This window comes from Nicotiana sylvestris, chromosome 6, assembly GCF_000393655.2.
Source record: "Nicotiana sylvestris chromosome 6, ASM39365v2, whole genome shotgun sequence".
In the NCBI taxonomy this organism is placed as follows: Eukaryota; Viridiplantae; Streptophyta; class Magnoliopsida; order Solanales; family Solanaceae; genus Nicotiana; species Nicotiana sylvestris.
Window position 1 is genome coordinate 102,475,447 of NC_091062.1, and position 22,134 is coordinate 102,497,580.

The 22,134-nt window shown below is 37.3% G+C and overlaps 2 protein-coding genes across 3 annotated transcripts; one reads left to right on the plus strand and one right to left on the minus strand.

The window, feature by feature from the left end:
• The first annotated feature begins 290 nt into the window (after window positions 1-290).
• On the plus strand, window positions 291-2,675 carry LOC104242410 (metal tolerance protein B). Its single transcript, XM_009797457.2, has 2 exons — window positions 291-546; window positions 1,532-2,675. The coding sequence occupies exon 2, from the start codon at window positions 1,532-1,534 to the stop codon at window positions 2,645-2,647; it is 1,116 nt and encodes a 371-aa protein (XP_009795759.1). The 5' UTR covers window positions 291-546; the 3' UTR covers window positions 2,648-2,675.
• Window positions 2,676-5,375: 2,700 nt separating this feature from the next.
• LOC104242409 (ras-related protein Rab11A) lies at window positions 5,376-7,898 on the minus strand. Of its 2 annotated transcripts, none has more exons than XM_009797455.2 (3): window positions 7,717-7,898; window positions 7,350-7,548; window positions 5,376-6,121 (listed from the first exon to the last, which is right to left on the minus strand). In XM_009797455.2, exons 2-3 carry the CDS (start codon window positions 7,512-7,514, stop codon window positions 5,636-5,638), a joined length of 651 nt encoding a protein of 216 aa, XP_009795757.1. In that variant the 5' UTR covers window positions 7,515-7,548; window positions 7,717-7,898; the 3' UTR covers window positions 5,376-5,635. The 2 variants fall into 2 exon arrangements, with proteins under 2 accessions (XP_009795757.1, XP_009795758.1); XM_009797456.2 differs by having other exon boundaries at window positions 7,350-7,622; window positions 7,717-7,860.
• Window positions 7,899-22,134: the final 14,236 nt, after the last annotated feature.

Below are 22,134 nucleotides of genomic sequence, written 5' to 3' on the forward strand. Positions count from 1 at the left end.
TTATTACGTCATTTAATAAATTTTATAAATAGTGTAAAGCATAATTCTCTTTACGAGAATTTTGAAATATACAATATGCATATGTGACATGTGATTTGTATACGTTCTAAGTTACTGAGGTAACAGATAGTTTGGAAATCATCGTTAGCTTCAACTTAAAGAAATTTATAAATCGTAATTTGCCAAATGCAATGAACATTTGCTGACTTATGTCAAATGCAACATTATGAATCGCACTTGTTAAATATGACTTATAAATCGCAATTGTCTCTAGAACACCATTGTCAAATGTTACTTATAAAACGGATTCGGCCCAATGCAACATACTTTTCCTGTCCGGCCACGCTCATTACCAATAAGAAGAATCAATTTTGGCGTGCCCGTTCAGCGGCTCAATTCATTCCATAATGATTGGATTCTGACTCCGCCGGCTCTTCGCTTCATATTAAAGAATGTTTGTTCCATCCAATTGGTCCCCAATCTATTCATTTTCAGCTATAAGCCCTAGCTTCCCCTGCCGGCCTCTCTCTTTTGTCCTGAATCCAGGTAAATATCGTGCTTTCGGTTTTCTGTGATCTTAATTACTATTGGGTATGTGGAATTTCAAGCATCATTCAACTATTTCTTTCTGATTTACTCATGATGAAGAGAATTTTTTTTTCTGGGTCGGAAAGATGTTTCTTTTGGATCACGATTGTCTTGATGTATAATTGTACATGAGAACTGTTTTTATTTTGATACCCCTGCTTTGGAATTGAGAGTATAGCGGCAGTAGCAGCAATAAAACTTGAGGGGAAAAAATGAAGTTCAAATGCTGAGTTCTCAAGATTAATTGATAACCAGCTTAAAGGACTTTCACGCAAGTTACTTTTTAGAGTTGACAGCATTTTGACTCCTTTTCTGATGGCAGAAGAAAAAATCTTTTGGGTGGTATACTTGTGCAAATAGAAAGGGATGTGAGTCTACTATGATGGAAAAGAAAGTGCTTAATTAATATGCTTGTTTGATATTATAAGCTTAATAATTATGTATATAACAACAATAACAAACCCAGTGTAATCCCACGAGTGGGGTCTGGGGAAGGCAGTGCGTACGTAGACCTTACCCCTATCTTGAGAAAGTAGAGTAATAATGATGTATATACACTTCAAAAATAATGCTGAAACATGTATCTATTCCATATAACTTCTAAAACGTATCTAGTCCATAATGCTGCATTAACTTTTCTCGAGTACGTTCAATCTACAACTTATTGTTCAAATTTACGGATGATCGCTTGGCGCACAAAATAACTAGGGATCACTATCTACTGATTTATTTCCTTATTCTCATTGTTGACATCTCAAACGGTGTAATAATGAGGCTTCAAATATGCACTACTGTGTGCAATGCTAGTGAATCTTTACCCACCACTTTGATATATGGCAGCCTTGAGAGTTACCCGATAATTCACTCTCAAATCGAATGCTGCAGTTTTACTTATTAGTATTTCATTCAAACAGTTAGCTAACTATAATACATGTTGAAACAGATGGAGCAACATGAGGATTCCAAGTCTGAAATAAAGCAATTGCTGGGAGCAAAATGTAATGGCAACGGTAAGCGAGCTCAGTCTTGTTGCAATCCAATTTGCTCATTCTCAGAGCAAGAGCATAGTATGTTGGGTTCAAGACAAAGGTCAAAGTCGACTATGAAACTTTGTGGGCTCATAATCTTTTATGTAATAGTCATGGCCGTGGAGACCATAGGAGGGGTGAAAGCCCACAGCCTCGCGGTTCTAACTGATGCAGCTCACTTGCTCAGTGATGTTGTTGGATTTTCTATTTCTCTTTTTGCTGTTTGGGTGTCCGGCTGGGATGCGACAAAAGAACACTCTTTCGGGTACCACCGTCTTGAAGTTTTAGGAGCCCTTCTATCTGTACAGCTAATATGGCTCGTCTCTGGTTTGCTGATTTATGAAGCAATTCAGAGAATGTTTCATCCACAATCCAAAGTGAACGGGAAGCTTATGTTTGCTATTGCTGCATTTGGTCTCATAATTAACTTCGTCTCAGTTGTGTGGCTTGGCCATGATCATTCTCTCCATTGCCATTCATATAATCCTTGCAAGGATCATGATCATGATCACGAAATGCAAGAATTGCATCCAAGAAATGAAGAAGAGAGCTTGAAACTAGTACCAGCAGCCTCTAGTTGCAGCAAACCAACGAACATAAATATCGAAGGGGCTTACCTGCATGTTATATCTGATTTGATACAATCAGTTGGGGTGATGGTTGCTGGAGCTTTTATGTGGTTCAAACCAGAATGGTTGGTGGTTGATCTTCTCTGTACTATTTTTTTCTCGATCTTTGCTCTTAGTACTACCATACCCATGCTTAGAACTATCTTCTCCGTATTGATGGAGAAGACACCAGAGGAAGTTGATATTGTTCAACTCGAGAATGGCCTTAAATCTTTAGTAGGACTTCAGGAAGTTCATGACCTGCATGTTTGGGCCATCACTGTAGGGAAAATTGTTTTGTCCTGTCATGTTGTACTTGAGCCTGGAGTCGACCAATATGAAATTATTCAGAAGGTTAGGGAATATTGTGACAGGACATACAGAATTCATCATGTAACCATACAAGTTGAACCATCTTCATAGTAGATGTATATATTGCTTACTTCATCTCTTTCTTTCTCTATCTCTCTTGTTGAGTTTAAGTTTATCGCATTGATCTGTCTTTATTATAATGTTACTGTTTCATTGATAGCATAATTGATTTACTCTATCTTTGGCTAGGGAGATAATTGTCAACACAAACTGAGAATTTAGACACTCTGTTACACAATTTTCTACGGATTTACCTTATGTCTATTGACACTGTGATGATAATTTTTACTTATTATCTGGTTATTTGATGATACTAAATTGACTTATTATGGTTAATTATATGCAATGACCTTTTAATGATACTATAGTGTGTGAAACTTTTAAACAGTTCGGTTAAACTCATTTACTACTCGTATACAAATGATACGATAGTAAGTTTTTCGCGTTTCCAAAGGGCCAAGAGACTGACAACTGCAAGAAGTTTATTTTTTCCTTCTGTCTTGTATTTTAAGGAAGATCTTTGAAAATAATGGCATCGGCTCAATGAATTGGGTTAAAGAACAATGAGATCTTAAGGTTCATACACTAGGTGATCTCTTCCTATTTGTCCAAGCTTTGGTAGATAGAGTTACTCCGTACTTGTGCTGGTAAGAAATAGCAGGTACCCTATGGAATTAATCGAGATGCGCGTAAGCTGGCTCGGGCTCTGACATCATGGTTATCAAAAAGAGAATCATGGTTATCAAAAAGAGAATAGATCACTGAAAATGCTCATGTTCTTGAGACAGTTATATGTTTGTCCCATTGGGCACTAATCACCAACTGGATTCGCAACTTGTGCCATTTCCATTTTTGAGAGGCCGCCTTTAACAAAGCCGTCAACAATCCACAACGTGACTTCGTGCACTCCATTTCCATTATACGGAAAAGGGATATTTTTGTTCCTTTCTAAGTTGCAAGAAAACAACTAAAGAAACAGATGAAGACAGCCACAAGAATCGAAGTGCAAAGCATGTCTGTCACCTAATCACGACAAAGTGAAAAAAAATGAACTGGGAATAATCACTGAATTCAAACGTTTTTTATTAGCGGATTGCGTGATATGTTTGCATCAAAGGTTAATTTATATCAACTTTCAAGTGATTAGGCTTTTTCCAGGGTTCCATTCTCGACAACTTTGTCATTCTTGTTTTTGTCATGCATTCCATTAATCTATATTATATTAAAAGCACGAATGCCCTTAGCGAAATGTTATTGCCTTTTTTACTCTTTTAAAATAATTACATCGGATAAAATAGTCATTTAATTATTTTTCTAATATTTAGAAATAGTCATTTAATTAATTCCCTAACATTTAGTAGTTTGTATAATAAATTTTTTCCTTATTTGAATTGTATTAAATATTCTGACATTTAAAACTTAAAATCATTAATATTTTACCTTATATAAATTCTATACTTAAATCATATATAAATAATAAATAAAATAAATAAAGGAGAGAGCAAGAACATTAAAAAAAAGAGAAAGTGCGTTTGGCTTTGGATGATATGGAAGTGGTCGACTTTTTTAAAACTTGTATATGTTCTGATTTTTGTGAAAATCTTCTATATTAAAATATTTAAAAATATACAGGAGACTATTCCACTAACAATTGTATTCTATGTTATATTAGTTTTCAAAGTTTTTAAATTAGCAATTACAATTATTTGGAATATTGAGCAAAAATCAATAACAAACTCCAAAATTATCCATTATTCCAACAAGATAATTTATGAGATCGTTTAACTTCTCTAGATAGTATTAAATTTAGCTGAATATAAGGGAGTTTCTTGACTATAATTATAGCTTTTAAAAGAGCATTTCAACTATAGACATTATTTTTGGTATAAGGTGATTCTTAAATTTTTGAGATTTACAAATAATTATTATTTTCTTTTTTTGGAACATGTCATGCATGGTTGATTTTTCACCTAATCGGTTCCTTACTATTTGAAAAAAATAAATTCATATCACATTAAAATATAATTGAAAATAAATACTTAAAATTTGGTCTAAGCTAGCTAATTAGTATTATTTAAATACTTATCTCACTTGAATAATGATACTTCCAAACTAAATACACACCTGCGGTTCTAACTTCAGTCACTCTTTGGAATGCATTTTAAGTGAATTATTTGACCGGTGATTGAGTATTTTTGTTGAGCAGTTTTATTTTTTTATTAGTTATATACGACCAATATTTATTATTTTCAAGAACTTGTATTTTTATTTTATAACTCAAAAATAAATTTTTTATTGAGTTAGGTACACGTGCAAAGCGCGTACACTAAGACTAGGTACACTAATATCTTATAAAGGTTAAGGGGGTGCTTCTATTTTCTCATTTCCCTAATTAGGAACCTTCTGTCTATTAAAATCATTCAAAATTATGGAGAAAAAAAAAAGAGAGCCTCAAATCTGTTAAGAAATTCCTTGGGACAGAAAGGTTAGAGGGGAACAAGTTTAGTTGGGGACTTCGAATGAAAATACCTTTCACATTGTGCATGAAAAACTTGTAAGTACATGTAGTCGACGAAACATACCTTCCCCAGCACTTCTTTCTTCTCCTTTTTCTCTTCTGCCTGTAAATATGGACTCACAATATCACCCTCTAAGTATCTCTCTAATGTTATTCATATTACTACTTTATTAACAGAACACGAGGAAACTTGCCACAAAATAAAATGCTGCAATTGAATTAACAAGTCCTGTGTTCCAAAGTCCTGGAAGATCAGAGTTATTTTGGTCTTGCGAACAGTACCAGTATTCCTTCTTTTTTTTTAAAAAAGTAAACAGTTAAACTGTGTATCATGTGAAGTACAGATTGTCCTAGACCAATAGATAATGAACATGCACAAGCTCTCCTCTTAAATGAATCAAGAAAGTAATCTACAAGCCTGAAAAGGAGAAGAAAATAGAAGAGAAGAAAAGAAAGAAGGGGAAAAAAACAAAAAAAGTTTATGCCTTGCTACAAATTCTATTTCTTTTTGAAACACCAACTCAAGTTGAACAGCAGCCTCTCTTCACATTTGCAGAGTTATCACTGACGTTGATTGTTGTACCCTGACCAGGAAGTGCAGTGCTCGCGGCTGCTTCCTGGGCTGCCAATGCCTTCTTGCTTATGATATGGTAAATATCTGTCAATATAGTCTGAAAAGCCTTGTCAACATTAAGAGCTTCCAATGCTGAGGTCTCAAGAAATGAAAGTCCTTCCTTCTCAGCTAAAGCTTGACCATCCTGCTCAGAGACTGCTCTAAGATGTTTAAGGTCAGACTTGTTTCCTGCGAGTATGATTACAATGTTAGAGTCTGCATGGTCTCTCAATTCTCGTAGCCACCTCTGGACATTGTCAAATGTTTGCCTCTTTGTTATGTCATAGACAAGGAGTGCACCCACTGCTCCTCGATAGTAAGCACTGGTAATGGCTCGGTACCTTTCTTGTCCTGCAGTGTCCCATATCTGGGCCTTCACTGTTTTTCCCTCCACCTGCATCATTAAGTAGATAAATATATTACTCCGTGAGAGATGCCAAAAGACCAGTAACTTTGTACCATCCCCGCATTTCCATGACTTAGTAATGAGAAGAAATGGATCTTGTTGCTGGCAGAAAAAGCAATTTGCATCAGTTCCACAATAGGTGAATAGGGGTTACAAAGTCGAAAATTTCAGTGTTAAGATCTTTTGTCCAAAGGACATGATAAACGCCATTAAACATTCCAATTCCCCATCAGAGATAGACATCTAGTTTTGCTGTTGAACGTTTTCATTTTAACAGAGAGCAGTATTGTGTACGGTGACACATAATTGTTAAAGGTGTCATGCCAAGTCATAAGCATTCCTACTTTATTCTCGGAAGCACATTAGTTTAGCTTCAGACAGATGAATCCATAACCAAGGCGATTAGACATAAATCACAAGTACCAAAATTTCCTCACTCCTAACAAGAATATGTCTATACAATTACAAAAGGTCTAGCTGCTTCTATGCACGTGCATCTTGTGCATACGTGAAGATATGACTGAATCTGTACTCTGTAGACTATCAAAGAATCAAATTTCTTGGCTTTCATTCAGTAGATGATGATCATGTCTGAGGTATTTGTTTTTGTTTACAATGGATGACGAGATAAATTAACTATGATGAGTCATTTAGTCAAAATAACGTATGACCATGGAAGCTGAATTCAAAATATGAAACAGAAAGCAATCGTCAGCCCATACATGTGAACGACAATCGCATTAAATTCTCAGTTTGAGAGAATAAATGCTCAAAATCAACAGCTCTCATGATTCAATAATTCCTATGACATTCACATCATAAAACACACAATTCCAATGGGCATTCGCCATACAGTTATTCATTCAACAGTTTATCTTAGTGTTCATGTTTCACAAGAGCAATTAAAAAACCCAAAATTTACAATTTCAAGTTGTATGCACTAACGGTGTAAAAGATATTTACAATCAAGTCACTTAAGGACAATTGCAAACAACTCTATTTAATAGTATTGATTGGTAATCTAGAAACATTTATAAGTAACATAACAGGTTAAATCACACAGATGTTGTAAAAGATTCATTACATTGTCAGTGTATGTAACTTAAATGCAAAACTTAAAGGTTGAACCAATAGAAATTAGAAAATCACTGTGCGCGAAGCTCAAAGGAAATGAGTAGAATATAAATACATCATGATTCATGAGATTGATAGAGACCTGAAGAGTTCTGGTGGCGAACTCAACTCCGATAGTGGACTTCGACTCCAAACAGAATTCATTTCTCGTGAACCTGGATAAAATATTTGATTTTCCTACTCCAGAATCCCCAATCAACACGATCTTAAACAAATAATCGTACTCGTGATCCACTCTATTCGCCATCACTTATGAATTATGATATCTTCTCTCCCAAAACCTACACAAAACGAGCAATTTTTTTCAGATCGGCATCAACACTCCCGATCTAATCGGATCTGATTTAAACCCTAACTGCAACATAAGACATAAACAGAGGCTATTTTCAAATATCTATTAACATATCCTGATCTTCAAATTTTTATAAGTATGCAAATGAAAAGCTTACCGAAAAAGGAGCGATCGGAACGGCGTCGTTGTGAGAAGAATCCGGAGGCGATTGAGGAAGAAAATGGATGAATGAGCAGAGATAACAATGGGGAAATAGTTGGCGTTTTGAAACGGCCAATGTGCGCACTACGACTCTTTACTCACATTTCCGTTCATTTTTTCCCCAATAAATACTCCGTCCAAAAAAAGAAAAATTCTATTACTCCATTATTATTGTTTTGTCATTAATAATTACTAGTATCACTACCCGTGCGATGTGCGGATAAATTATTTCAAATTGCGATGTAGGTTATTTGAATCATGTACAAATAACTTTAAAATATAAACCTCTCATATACAAATTATATAACATGAGAATTTAATTATGAAACATGATATGAAATTATTGTTCAAATCTCGTAGTGAACAACCAATCTTTTTAATATATATTTATAGCAACCTAACCCTTTGATTTTGGTACTTGTATTTCGTTCCGCTGTCGATATTAAAGAATACTAAATATGTCATATTGTGATCTATCTTGTTCGAGCACATTAGATCATATTATCTTAACAAAATTCTTATTATCACTTTATTTTTATCTAGACGTCAAATATATCTTATTCATCACATTGCTTTTACATAAATTCTTTTTTTTGTTCTTTTCTTATAGTTATTGTATTATTTAATATTTAATATTATTATACTATAATATAATTTATTTATTAGCTTATAATTAAATTAATGTCTTACTTTTTATCCTTTTAATAGTATTTAATAAAAATAAATATTTTATTCTTAAAATTTGGTATATTTTTATGCTTTTATCTTCTTACTCATAATATTTTAATCATTTAAATTTATCAGTAATATTTTTAAATATAATTTAATATTTTATTTTATCTATTTTTAAATTAATTTAAAATATAAGTATCCTCACACCACCTTTATTTTTTTATGTACATTCTCTTCCTATTACAATTGTTAATTAGTTTTTATATTAATATTTTACCTATAGCCAAAATAATATCATATTTTGTTTTAAATTGTAACTTTTAATTAGTCTAACATATTAATACATAAGTTATTTGATTATCATGTTCCAAATGTATTGAGTTCTCTTATAATTAATTTTGTGTTAGATGCAGTTAAATTTTCTTCCTTTTTTAGCTATAAGATACAATTTAATTTTTAATTTTCATTAGTAAGATTACCAATATTAGAAATTTATTTTGTATTTTAAAATTTTATTTAATCATAGAAAAAAATTTCTTAATTGTTTGAACACATTATTTCTAAATATTGTAGTAATATTTTTACTGTCATTTTAGTTCTTTACATAATATTTTTAAAAACAAAAAAATAATATCAACTCAAATTCAAATAATTCTTATCATTCTATTTTCTAAAATGGACCGCATTTTTAAAAAATTATGCTATGCATTCAAACTCAAACTAACTGCACTCGATTCAGATATTAATCATAGAAAAATATTTTCGTAATTGTTTGAACATATCTAAATGTTGTAATAATATTTTCACTGTCATTTTATTTCTTTACATAAATTTTCTTTCTTTTTTAGTTTTAAGATACAAATTTAATTTTTGTTAAATTACCTATATTAGAAATTTATTTTTGTCATTTAAAATTTTTATTTTTTATTATTGTTTTATTTTTCATAAGTAAAACTTCAATTTCGTGGTATTATCCATAATTTGAGCATTCGCATCATAGTTTTAAGAACTTTCTAATCTCAAAGTCAAATAGCCTTTTCTTTTAATTTTTAATAGTAAATTTTTAATAATTTAACATAATTTTGCTATTTTTTTATTCTAATATATATAGTCTTATTACATTTTATGTGGCTTTTCATTAACTTGTAAATTTATTTAATATCATTATCAACTACTTTTCTTTAATAATATAAGATAAATATATAATTTTTTTAATTATGAAATAAATATTTATTTTGTTTTAAAAACATTACTCGAAAATTTTAAATTATTTTAAATTTAATAATATTTTTAAGTATTATATATTTATTTTATTTTATTTTCTAAACTTATGATTTATAAATGTCCTTACATTATCTCTAATTTATTTTTATTGTTCAATTTTTTTAGTTGTTTATTTTAACTATTGGACTTGAGTTATGTGGACATATATTATGACTTTTCTTAGTATAATATAAAAAACTTTCTCGTCTGAAATTTAAATAAGTTTGACTCTTTTTTCTATGATAAAAAATCTGAATTTTTATTTTTTCTCTTATTCGTTATTTTATATTTTATATTATTCAATACCTAATATTATTACATTGTCATATGAATTTTTATTAGCTTGTTTGAATTTAGTATTTATTTTTGCCACACTCATTCTTATATAATATAGATAAATTTAAAAACTTTCTCATCTCAAATTCAAATAATTTTTATCATTCTATTTTTTTTACTAGGACCATATTTTTAAAAAATTATGTTATGCTTTCAAATTTAAACTAACTGAACTTAATTCAAATATAATCATAGAAAAATAATTTTCTTAATTGTTCGAACACATTATATCTAATGTTGTAGTAAATCCTTAATATCTTATGTAAATTTTAGTTTCTATATTTTAACTTACTCCAAAGTATAAATAGTTATAGGTTATCTCAATTTACGTCTTTATATATTTTTATATTTTTATTATAGTTTTTAATTAATTTTTCACCTTCATATTTCTAGTTAATATAGAAAAAAATCTATGAGTAGATTAATATATAAATATAAATATAGATATAGATACAAATATAAATATAAATTTAATTATAGATATATAGATTAGATTTGTCTAAGATCTATTTAGATTATGTATAAGATTCATTAAACTATTTCCATTAATTATGTTTCTATATATAATTTCTAATTACTAATGTTGTCCTAAAATTGCCAAGTGGTTTCTATTTAGCTTGCCAGTTGGCTTAACCATAATGCATACTACTCTCCTTTTAATATAATATAGATAGATTATACTATTTAAATAAAAGTAAACAAATATTTGAAGCGGTGTCGTTTTAGGGAAGCTAACAGAATTGAAGTGTTTGACGAAAAGAACTGGGTTGGCACTGACAGTGGCAGGCTGGAATGGGAATGTTTAAGTTAAACTATTCCTTTAATTTACTGAATTAATTCACCGAATCAAAACATTAGCAGGCAAACCGGTGGCACCTTCGACATTTCCAAGGAGAGGCTATCATATGCTTATATTCTCAACAACTACTAATTTTTTTTTAAAATTATTAATCATCTGAGATTGCAAATTTGCTACTCTTGTTTGACCAAAAGATATTGAAACCTTTTTGATTGAATTAATTAATGATGATGATGAGGGTAAATTCTAGTTAAGGATAATAAATTCTAGATCCAAAATGAATAATATGAATAGAAAAACATAGTTGAGTATAAGTGTTGACAGTGATTATGGTCAGATTTAATAGCATAAAGAGAGATGCATTAAGTAACATTAGATGACAATAAAATGTAAATAAAAAAAAAGAGTCACCAAGTCCTGAGTGAGGCGGATCCTCTTTCATTTGATAAAGATGAATGATAGACAAATATAAGAACCTTAGGACCCTTTTTGGATCTCATCAAGGTCTGGGATCACAGATCCTCTAATCTTTTTAAAGATGAATGTTTACATGTTTTCTAGAGAGAGGGAGAAGGAGAGAGAGAAAGACCCCTTTTTCGAAGTCCTCTCTTCCTATTTATAAGGGGTGTCCATAGAAAATCCTAAAAAAGTACAATTAAAGGGAATATTCCCTTTAAGGATTCCAAAGCAAACTAGCTATTTCGTCACTGCCCGACCTCGACCTTACTGATGATTATCCGACCTTGGTCTGTAGGACCTCGGCCTTATTGATGTATGTCCGACCGGCCCTATTGATGACTGTCCGACCTCGGCCTTATCGAAAACTATCCGATCTCGACCGGTCCGACCTTGGTCTGTCCGACCTCGGCCTTATCGATGATTGTCCAACCTCGGCCTTATCGATAACTGTCCATCCTCGTCCTGTTGTCTCCGCGTACCGAATTTTTTTGATCTGATTTTGACCCATACAGTTAGTCCCTCCGCTTATCGAGGTCGTCTTTTGGTCGAGCTCGGTGAGCGGACTTCATTAATCGTAGTTCGAGAAATTCGGATGGGGAGGTCGACTAGTATGGATTGCGGCTGAGGGTGCCGATCTTTAGGTCAAAGTGGTATCCCCGCGGGTTGAACTCGAGCAGAGTTTGATCAGGGCCAATGATTTGAGTGATGAGTCAATCAAGAAGATGGTAGAGTTGGAGAAGGCCGTCGAGGCTAGGATGGCGGCTTTGGCAAGGATGACGGCATCGGAGGAGGTCATTCGAGTCCTTGGATATGGACGGGCGATGAGGTCGAATGTGAATTCGGACGAGGTCGTCGAATGGGAATTCGGGCGCGGTCGCCGAATGGGAATTCAGGTGTGGTCGCCGAATGGGAATTCGGGTGTGGTCGCCGAATGGGAATTCGGGCGCGGTTGCCGAATGTGAATTCGGGCGAGGTCGCCTAATGTGGATTCGGACGAGGTTGCCGTATGTTGATTCGGGTGAGGTCGCTGAATGTTGATTCGGGCGAGGTCGTCAAATGTTGATTCTGGCGAGGTCACCGAATATGAGTACGGACGAGGTCGGCTACTGTAAATTCGGACGAGGTCGCCCACTGTGAATTCGGACGAGGCCGAATGTTGGTTCGAACGAGGTCGAACTCTTCTTTTTTGGCGATGGCCCTTGCCCGTCGGGGTATTATTTCGAGCTGGTCGAAATGTTAACCCGTTATGGTTCGAACAAGGTCGATCTCTTCTCTTTTGGCGATGGTCATTGGGGTATTATTTCGAGTTGGTCGAAATGTTAACCCATCGTGGTTCGAACGAGGTCAACTCTTCTTTTTTGGTGTTGGCCCTAAGTCGTCGGGGTGTTATTTCGAGTCGATCGAAATGTTAACCCATCAAGGTTCGAACACGGTCGAAGTCTTCTCTTTTGGCGATGGCCTTTGGCCGTCAGGGTGCTATTTCGAGCTGGTCGAAATGATAACCCATCGTGGTTCGAATGAGGTCGAACTCTTCTTTTTCGGCGATGGCCCTTAGCCGTCGGGGTGTTATTTTGATCCGGTCAAAATGTTAACCCATTGTGGTTCAAACGAGGTCGAACTCTTCTTTTTTGGCGATGGCCTTTGGCCGTTAGGGTGTTATTTCGAGCTGGTCGAAATGTTAATCCGTCGTGGTTCGAACGAGGTCGAAATCTTCTTTTTTGGCGATGGCCCTTGGCCGCGGGGTATTATTTCGAGCCGGTCGAAATCTTAACCCGTCGTGGTTCGAACGAGGTCGAACTCTTTTTTTTAGCGATGGCCTTTGGCCGCGAGGTGTTATTTCAAGCTGGTCGAAATGTTAACCCGTCGTGGTTCAAACGAGGTCCAACTCTTTTTTTGGTGATGGCCCTTGGCCTTGGGGTGTTATTTCGAACTGTTCGAAATTTTAACTCGTCGTGGTTCAAACGAGGTCGAACTCTTCTTCTTTTTGCAATGGCCCTTGGCCGTCGGGGTGTTATTTCAAGCTGGTCAAAATACCTGTCGTGGTTCAAACGAGGCTGAACTCTTCTTTTTTGGTAATGGCCCTTAGCCGTCAGGGTGTTATTTCGAGCCGGTCGAAATGTTAACCCGTCGTGGTTCGAACGAGGTTGAACTCTTCTTTTTTGGTGGTGGCCCTTAGCAGTCGGGGTGTTATTTCGAGCCGGTCAAAATGTTAACCCGTCGTGGTTCGAACTCGAACTCTTCTCTTTTGGCGATGGCCTTTGGCCGTCGGGGTGTTATTTCGAGCTGGTCGAAATCCTTAGTACCCCGTCATCAGCAATAGTCACATCTCTAGCATCACCATGCTGAACCTTGTCCTTGAGGACAAGCAAATGAGGGTCATCATAGTGACGCTCCCTGATACGATCAAATAAAGAAGACTGAGAAACCATGCAAGCTAGAACCCGACTGGGCTCCAAAAGATCCAATCTCACCAACTGGCTGGCTAAGGCCTGAACATCCATCGCCATAGGCCTCTCCGATGCTGGTAAATAAGCCAAACTCCCTAAACTCTCTGCCTGGCGACTCAAGGCATCGACCACCATATTGTCTTTGCTCGGGTGATACAAAATACTAATATCATAGTCCTTCAGCAACTCGAACCACCTCATCTGGTGCAAGTTTAGATCATTTTGCTTGAACAGGTGCTGCAAGCTCCGATAATCGGTATCAACCTCACAAGGAACCCTATACAAATAATGATGCCAGATCTTCAGGACGTGAACAATGGTAGCTAACTCAAGGTCGTGGATCGGATAATTCTTCTCGTGAACCTTCAACTGTCGGGACGCGTAGGCAATCACCCTACCGTCCTGCATCAAAATCGCTCCAAAGCCAATCCTCGAGGCATCACAATAGACAGTGTAAGACCCCGAACATGTAGGCAATATCAAAATTGGGGCTGTAGTCAAAGATGTCTTGAGCTTCTGAAAGCTTGCCTCACACTCTTCTGTCCAGTGGAATGGAGCATCCTTCTAGGTCAGTCTAGTCATAGGGGCTACAATCGATGAAAACCCCTCCACAAAACGACGGTAATAACTTGCCAAGCCAAGAAAACTGCGGATCTTTATAGCTGAGGATGGTTTGGGCCAACTCTACACTGCCTCTATGTTCTTCGAATCCACCTGAATACCCTCACTCGATACCACGTGGCCTAAGAATGCCACGGAATCCAACCAAAACTCACATTTCGAGAACTTAACATATAACTTCTTTTCTCTCAAGGTCTGAAGCACTGTCCTCAGGTGCTGCTCATGATCTTTCCGACTCCAGGAATACACTAGAATATCATCAATAAATACAATGACAAACGAGTTAAGATACGGACGGAACACACTGTGCATCAAATGCTAAAGGCTGTTGGGGCATTGGTCAGCCCAAATGACATAACAAGGAACTCGTAATGACCATACCGAGTCTTGAAAGCAGTTTTCGGGATATCTGGCTCCCGAATCTTCAACTGATGGTAACCTGAGCATAAGTCAATCTTAGAAAACACCCGTGTGCCCTGAAGCTGGTCAAGCAGATCATCAATATGAGGCAAAGGATAACTGTTCTTCACTGTAACTTTGTTCAACTGGCGATAATCAATACACATACGCATAGAACCATCCTTTTTCTTCACAAACAAGACAGGAGCACCCCAAGGTGATACACTGGGACTAATAAAACCCTTATCAACCAATTCCTGTAACTGATCCTTCAATTCCTTCAACTCAGGAGGAGTCATACGATATGGAGGAATAGAAATGGACTGAGTGCCCGGCAACAGATCAATGCCAAAATCAATATCTCTATCAGGTGGCATGCCCGAAAGATCAGCTGGAAACACATTAGGAAAATCTCGTACTATTGGGACTAAATCAACTGAAGGGGTATCAATACTGACATCTCTCACATAAGCTAGATATGCGTCGCACCCCTTTTCAACCATTCGCTGAGCCTTAAGAAAAGAAATAACTCTACTAGGAGTATGATCTAAAGTACCCCTCCACTCAACACACGGTACACCTGGCATAGCCAGCGTCACGATTTTGGCATGACAATCAAGAATAGCATAATGGGGCGACAACCAGTCCATGCCCAAGATAATATCAAAATCTACTATGCTGAGTAATAATAAATCGGCTCTGGTCTCAAAACCACTAAAAGCAACCAAACACGACTGATAAATGAGGTCCACAATAAGAGAGTCTCCCACAAGAGTAGAAACATAAACAGAGGAGCTTAATGAATCCCGAGGTACACCCAAATGCAGAGCAAAATAAGAAGACACATAAGAGTAAGTGGAGCCCAGATCGAATAGAACCGATGCATCTTTGTGACAAACCAGTATAATACTTGTGATGACAGAATCGGAGGCGACAACCTCGGTATGGGCAGGAAGGGCATAGTATCAGGCCTGGCCTCCCCCTCTAGAGTGACCTCTACCTCCCCGACCTCTACCTCTAGCTGGCTGAGCAGGTGGGGCAGCAACTGGAGCTATAACCATAGCCTGAGAACTCTGTAGGGCACACTGTGGCTGAGAAGTCTGTGGAGGCGCACTCCACCTAAGTCTAGGGCAATCCCTCACCACATGGAGTGTGTCACCATACTCAAAACAAGCTCTGGGAGGACGTGGCGACTATGACTGGCTCGGGCCAGGTCTGCTGGACTGACCTCTGAAAGCACCCCGTGCAGGAGGCGCGCTAGGTACTGGAGGTGCATAATAAGGCTCCTGAGGCATAGGAGGGGCTGGAATACCACTGGCTGCTGGAAGAGCTGAATGAACAGGGTGCCTCATATAACCCCTACCATGACGACCTGCAGCTGGGGCACGAGCACTAGAATAATGGCCCGACTCTCGAGACCTCTTGGCCCCCCTCTCCTCTCTCTCCCTAGCATGTATACCCTCAATCCTCCTAGCAATGCTCACCACTTACTGATAAGAAATATCCATCTCCAACTCATGAGTCATGCTAGACCTGATGTTGGGAATAAGCCCCTCAATAAATCGGCGAACCCTCTCGCGAACAGTAGAAACCAAGGCTGGGGCACGTCTAGCCAAACTGGTGTAACAGACAGCATACTCCGAGACAGTCATAGTACCCTGGCGCAAATGCTCAAACTCTGCGCGCCATGCGTCCCTGAGGCTCTGAGGAACAAACTCCCTCAAGAACATATCTGAAAACTGAGTCCAAGTCAGTGAAACTGCCTCATCCGGACTATCTAACTCATAGGTGCGCCACCACTCACAGGCGGCTCCTCGAAGCTGGAAGGCAGTGAAAGATACCCCACTCGATCTTGATATACTCATAGTGCGGAGGATACGGTGATACTCCTCCAAAATTTCCAGGGCATCATCTAAGGCAAACCCACTGAATACAGGAGGATCATACTTTTTGAACCTCTCAAGCCTCCGCTGCTCATCCTCTGAAACTACTACCTTATCCTTAGGCTGACCTAGGGCTATAGGTTGTACAGGAATAATCTCTGGGACCTGATCAACATGCACTTGCTGCTCAGGAGTGCGGGCGGTGAGAGTCTGTGCTCCTCCCCCGGCCTGAGATGTAGCTGCAGCAAGGGGAAGCAACCCTGCCTGAGCCAAAGTGGTGTACATGCTCATGAACTGTGCCAGAGTCTTCTGAAGGGCTAGAGTAGTAGTAGCAGTAGGCGTGTCAGGTGCCTGGACTCCGGATGGAACTGTTAGTGGCACCTCGGTGGCAGCTCGCGCGGGTGCTCTGGCTACACCGTGTGCGCATCCTCGGTCTCTACCCCGGCCCCGACCTCTAACGGTTGCAGTAGGGGCGTGCATGCCTAATCATCTTGGGTAGCGCGTGTCCTCACCATATGTGAGAGAATAGAAGACAGAAGTTTAGAATTGTGATATCAAAATCTCGCACGACAAGGAAATCAAATGAAGTGGAATTTTACTAACAGTTACATAGCCTCTCGTAGATAAGTACAGACGTCTTCGTACCTATCCGCGAGACTCTAATAAACCGGCTTGTGATTCATGACTCCTATGAACCTGGAGCTCTGATACCAACTTATCACGACCTCGGTTCGCCCTCCATGAACCATCGTGATGACACCTAGTCTCTACGACTAGGTAAGACTAACAATGCGGAAAATAAACCAATTTGCGGAAGAAATAATAAGAACAAAACAGTGAAGCAAAACAGTGTTTAAAAGTGTCGCTCGACATACACAATATCAACTCTCGAAATCTAAATACATTTCCCAAAACCTGGAATCTCATGATCACAAGCCTTTGAATGTCTATGAATGTCTACTCCAGAATATCTATCCAAAGGAAAAAGGAAAATACAGAAGGGCTAATACTAAAAAGGGGGAGTAGAAAGGGAATCTTCGGTTTGCGGACGCGGCAAATATACCTCGGAGTCTCTATAAGTGCCTCGTCTCAAGCGTAATGAGTCTGAGTGGAGGTGCCTGGATCTGCACATGAAAAATATGCACAGAAAGGGCGTGAGTACACCACAACGGTACTTAGTAAATGCCAAGCCTAACCTTGGTCGGGTAGTAACGAGGAAGGTCAGGGCCCTACTAAGATTAAATGAAATATAAGGTGCGACAGTATAAGATAAAGCAGTACAGTTAGAAGAAAGCAGTACAGTTAGAAGATAATAATAAACATCAATACATGATAATAAGGATAACTATAACTAAAACAGAAACAATTACCAAGAATACCACTCTTCTCAAAGAAATGACCGGGGATCTCTCAGTATCCCGAGTATCTCTTAGTACCCTCGATACATGACATGGATCTCTTAGTATCCCAAGGATCTCTTAGTATCCTCAATATAAGCTAGGGGTCTCTTAGTATCTCGAGGATCTCTTGGTATCCTCAATATACGTACTAGGGCAATCTCGGTATCCCGCACCTCAACTCAAATCATAAATACGTGCAGGGGATCTCCCAGGATGTCGTCCCAAAGAAAAACACACAGCAACAACACAAGGAATACTCAATTAAGCTAAATTTCGTACCACATAAAAACAAGTAATTCTAACCTAACATGCTTCACATAATACACTTACGGCAGTTTATACAATAAAGTAATTAAGTAAATTAAACATGCTTTTCTAAGCTAATAGAAGATTTAAATTTCAAGTAAAGTAAGCAAGAAAATAAAACACAATTAAAGCTACTTAAGTGAAAACACGATTTTCAACAATTAGCACAAGTACGCACTCGTCACCTCACGTACAAGGCCTTTCAATTACCGCAATACCAAATCCTAAGGGGAATGTCCCCCACACAAGGTCAGGCAAGCCACTTACCTCGAACCAGCTCAAAATCAACCCGAAACCATGCTCTTGCCACGAGTACTCGACTCCAAATAGCCCAAATTTATTCAATTCAATTGTATAATGTAAATAACACTTCAAGTAACTGATTCCACAAAAACATTTTAAGCTAATACGCGAAATTAGGTAAAATGACCAAAACGCCCCTCAGGCCTACATCTTGGAATCAGGTGAAATTTATATTTTTAGAATCCTCATACTCTCACGAGTCTATACATAACACGAATACCGAAATCGGAGTTGGATTATCCCCTCAAATACCCATTTTACGGTCTCTTAATCTCAAGCCCTAATTACCTATTTTTTCCAAATTTTTTATCACTAATTATGTCCTTAATCACATATAAACGAGTTATGAAGTCAAAAATATTACCTCCAAGTGATTCCCCTTTGGTTTCCTCAAAAATCACCCTCAAAAGCTTCAATCCCGTTCAAAAATGGTGAAAAAATGAAGAAGGGTCGTGGATGGGCTATTTAGATACTGCCTAGATATTCCTTCTTCGCGAACGCGGAAGGCCCCTCGCATTATCGAAGCACAAATTCACTTGGGCCCAAATTTCTTCATCGCGAACGCGATGCCCAGGTCGCGAACACGATGCAACACTTCCTCCTCCTACGCGAACGCAGGAACACCATCGCGAACGTGTAGGTATAAAACTCTCAGCTTCACGAACACGGGAGACACTTCGCGAGCGCGAACCATAAATTCCTCAACAGCCCCAGCTCCTCTTCTTGAACGCGAGACCCCACTCGCGAACGCGAAGAAGAAAACCAGAACTGACAGCTGCAATATTTTTCTACAATTTCTAAGTTCGAAAAATGACCCGTTGAGCATCCGAAATACACCCGAGGCCCTCGGGACCTCAACCAAATATGCCAACCATTCCTACAACATCTCTCAAACTTATTCCAATTTTTGGAATGCTCAAAACAACATCAAAACACCAATTTAGCATCGGATTCAAGCCTAAGAACTTCAAAAACTCTCAAAATACGCTTTCGATCAAAAAGTTTATCAAACCTCATCCTAATGACCTAAAATTTTGCACACACGTCACATTCAACACTACGGAGCTACTCCAACTTCCAGAATTCTATTTTGGCCCTCAGATCAAAGTCTCACTATCGAACCGGAAACTTCAAAAATTCAACTTTTGGCATTTCAAGCCTAAATACACACTTCTAAATCCGAAATCACCCAACGGAGCTAATGGAACCATCAGAATTCCATTCCGAGGCTGTCTTCACACTGTTCCAACTAAGGTCAAGTTTCCAAAACTTAAGCTCTTATTTAGGGACTAAGTGTCTTAAAACTCTCTGAAACTCCCAATAATTTTCCCCCGACAACTCACAACAGCAGAAACAAACATGGGGAAAACAGTTAATAGGGTATCGGGGCATAAATTCTTAAAACGACCGGCTGGGTCATTACAAAAGGAAAGCCAGCTATTAGCCAAAGACAACTCCAAATGAAAAGTACTATGCATAGAGTCCAAAAAAAAGCAAAAGCTATTAAGATTCAAACATCTCAAACTGGAAAATCTCTATCCAAAGAACCAACATAGATTTGTTCTATGATTAAGTTAGTTTTTTTTTGGTGTATGCTTGGTATGTAATCAGATAATTACAACTTTCTTTGTGGTAGTATTTGTGTAGTTGTCCGATTGTTTTATAAACAGCTCTTTTGTGATATTGGTAGTATTTTGTGTAGTTGTTCGATATTGGTAGTATTTTGTCCAGATGATTGTTGCAATCTAGTTTTGTAAACAACGTGTATCTATCTTACATTTCTTTTTTGTAAGATGTAAGAAAAGTAAAAGGCTTGTGTGTTTTTAGGAGAGGTGACAACATTCTGGGACATTTTAGAAAGAAAAGCATTATATGAGTTTGGTGCTAAGTGTACTTTAGGTTGTGAATTACCAGAACATGTCTTCCTATTATCTGCAGTGACTAGTGCATATTTGGCCACACAACAGTATTGTGATTAGTATGAAATTTAGGAATATTCATCTCATATGATATCTTATGTTTTAAATATTATAATTCATTCTACTATTTATCAAATTTGTAGATACCAATTAAAATTAGATTAAATTGGACACCAACCAAAATACAACATCACATTGCATACTACACTAATACATAGACTAATCTTCAATGTTCTTCCCCACTTCAGCTCTTTCTCTTGTTTATTTCTCTTCTTCAACAAACCCAAAATAACAATATTAGTTTGTTTTGGAAATTCCGGTTCATACCACTCAAAACGAATTACAAGCCATACGACCTTTAACCTGCACAAAAAGCATAACTATCACTTTTTTTTTAATGAAAAAACCTAGAACAAACCCAACATAAATTATAATCAATTTAAACCTTCTAAACATTACTTTATCATACCTTATAGTTTTTACAATCAAAAAGTCTTCTTCCCAGATTGTCATTTGACCATGAAATTTCAAATGTGATGGATACCCACATTTACAAAGTGGGTTCATCTTCAATGTCTTTCTAACGACCCGACCAGTCGTTTTGAGCTTTTGCATTTCTCTCACCAGTTCTCGGGCATGACTTTCCCCGTGTGATGTAATATGACTTATGTAAATCGTTGGTGTTGGGTTTCAGGTTAATCAGAATTTAATTTGAAAAAACAGTCTCAGTTGAAAGCTTAAAAATTTGAAAGGTTTGACCAATATTTGACTTGTTTGTATATGATCTCGGATTGGAATTTTTATTATTTGGTTAGCTCCGTTAGGTGATTTGGGACTTATGAGCGTGATCGGATTGCATTTTAGAAGTCCGTGGAAGGTTTAGGCTTGGATTGGCGAAATTGAGATTTAGGCACTTTCCGGTTGATAGGTGAGATTTTGATATAAAGGTCGGAACGAAATTACGAGAGTTGCAGTAGCTTCGTTGTGTCATTTGCGATGTGTGCGCAAAATTTCAGGTCATTCGGACGAGGTTTGATAGACTTTTTGATCGAAAGCATAATTTAAGAGTTCTTAGGCTTGAATCCTATGTTAAATTGGTGATTTGATGTTGTTGTGAGCGTTCAAAGTTTTGAACAAGTTTGAACGATGTCATGGGATGTGTTGGTACAATTAGTTTGAAGTTCCGGGAGTTCCGGGTAGGTTCCGGGATGTGTTAGGCCGAAAATCATAGCTGTAGCAGGTCCAGAAGGGTTGCAGGCCTCGGAACTCACTCGCGCGGTCCGCTCAAAAAGAAGTGCGGCCGCGGTACGTGCTGTGCGGACCACACAAAAAGAAGTGCGGTCGCGGTAGATGATGTGCGGACCGCACAAAATGCTGTGCGGCCGCGGTGGGAAACTTTTAACTGGTCCTACTTCGGAAGCTCATATCTTTTGATCTACAAGAAATTTTGAGATGATTAAAAAATGAAAGTTGTAGTCCTTCGTATCTAGTTTCCATAAAGGTAAAGATATTGAAATTTGGACATCTTTAGTGAAAGTTATGGCCAAAATACTAAAACCTGTCACTG

Coding starts and splice junctions, on each gene's coding strand:
- LOC104242410 (XM_009797457.2), top strand. CDS start 1,532: ATGGAGCAACATGAGGATTCCAAGTCTGAAATAAAGCAATTGCTGGGA.
- LOC104242409 (XM_009797455.2), bottom strand. CDS start 7,514: ATGGCGAATAGAGTGGATCACGAGTACGATTATTTGTTTAAGATCGTG. Junction 6,122..7,349: donor TCGCCACCAGAACTCTTCAG/GTCTCTATCAAT, acceptor TTAATGATGCAG/GTGGAGGGAAAAACAGTGAA.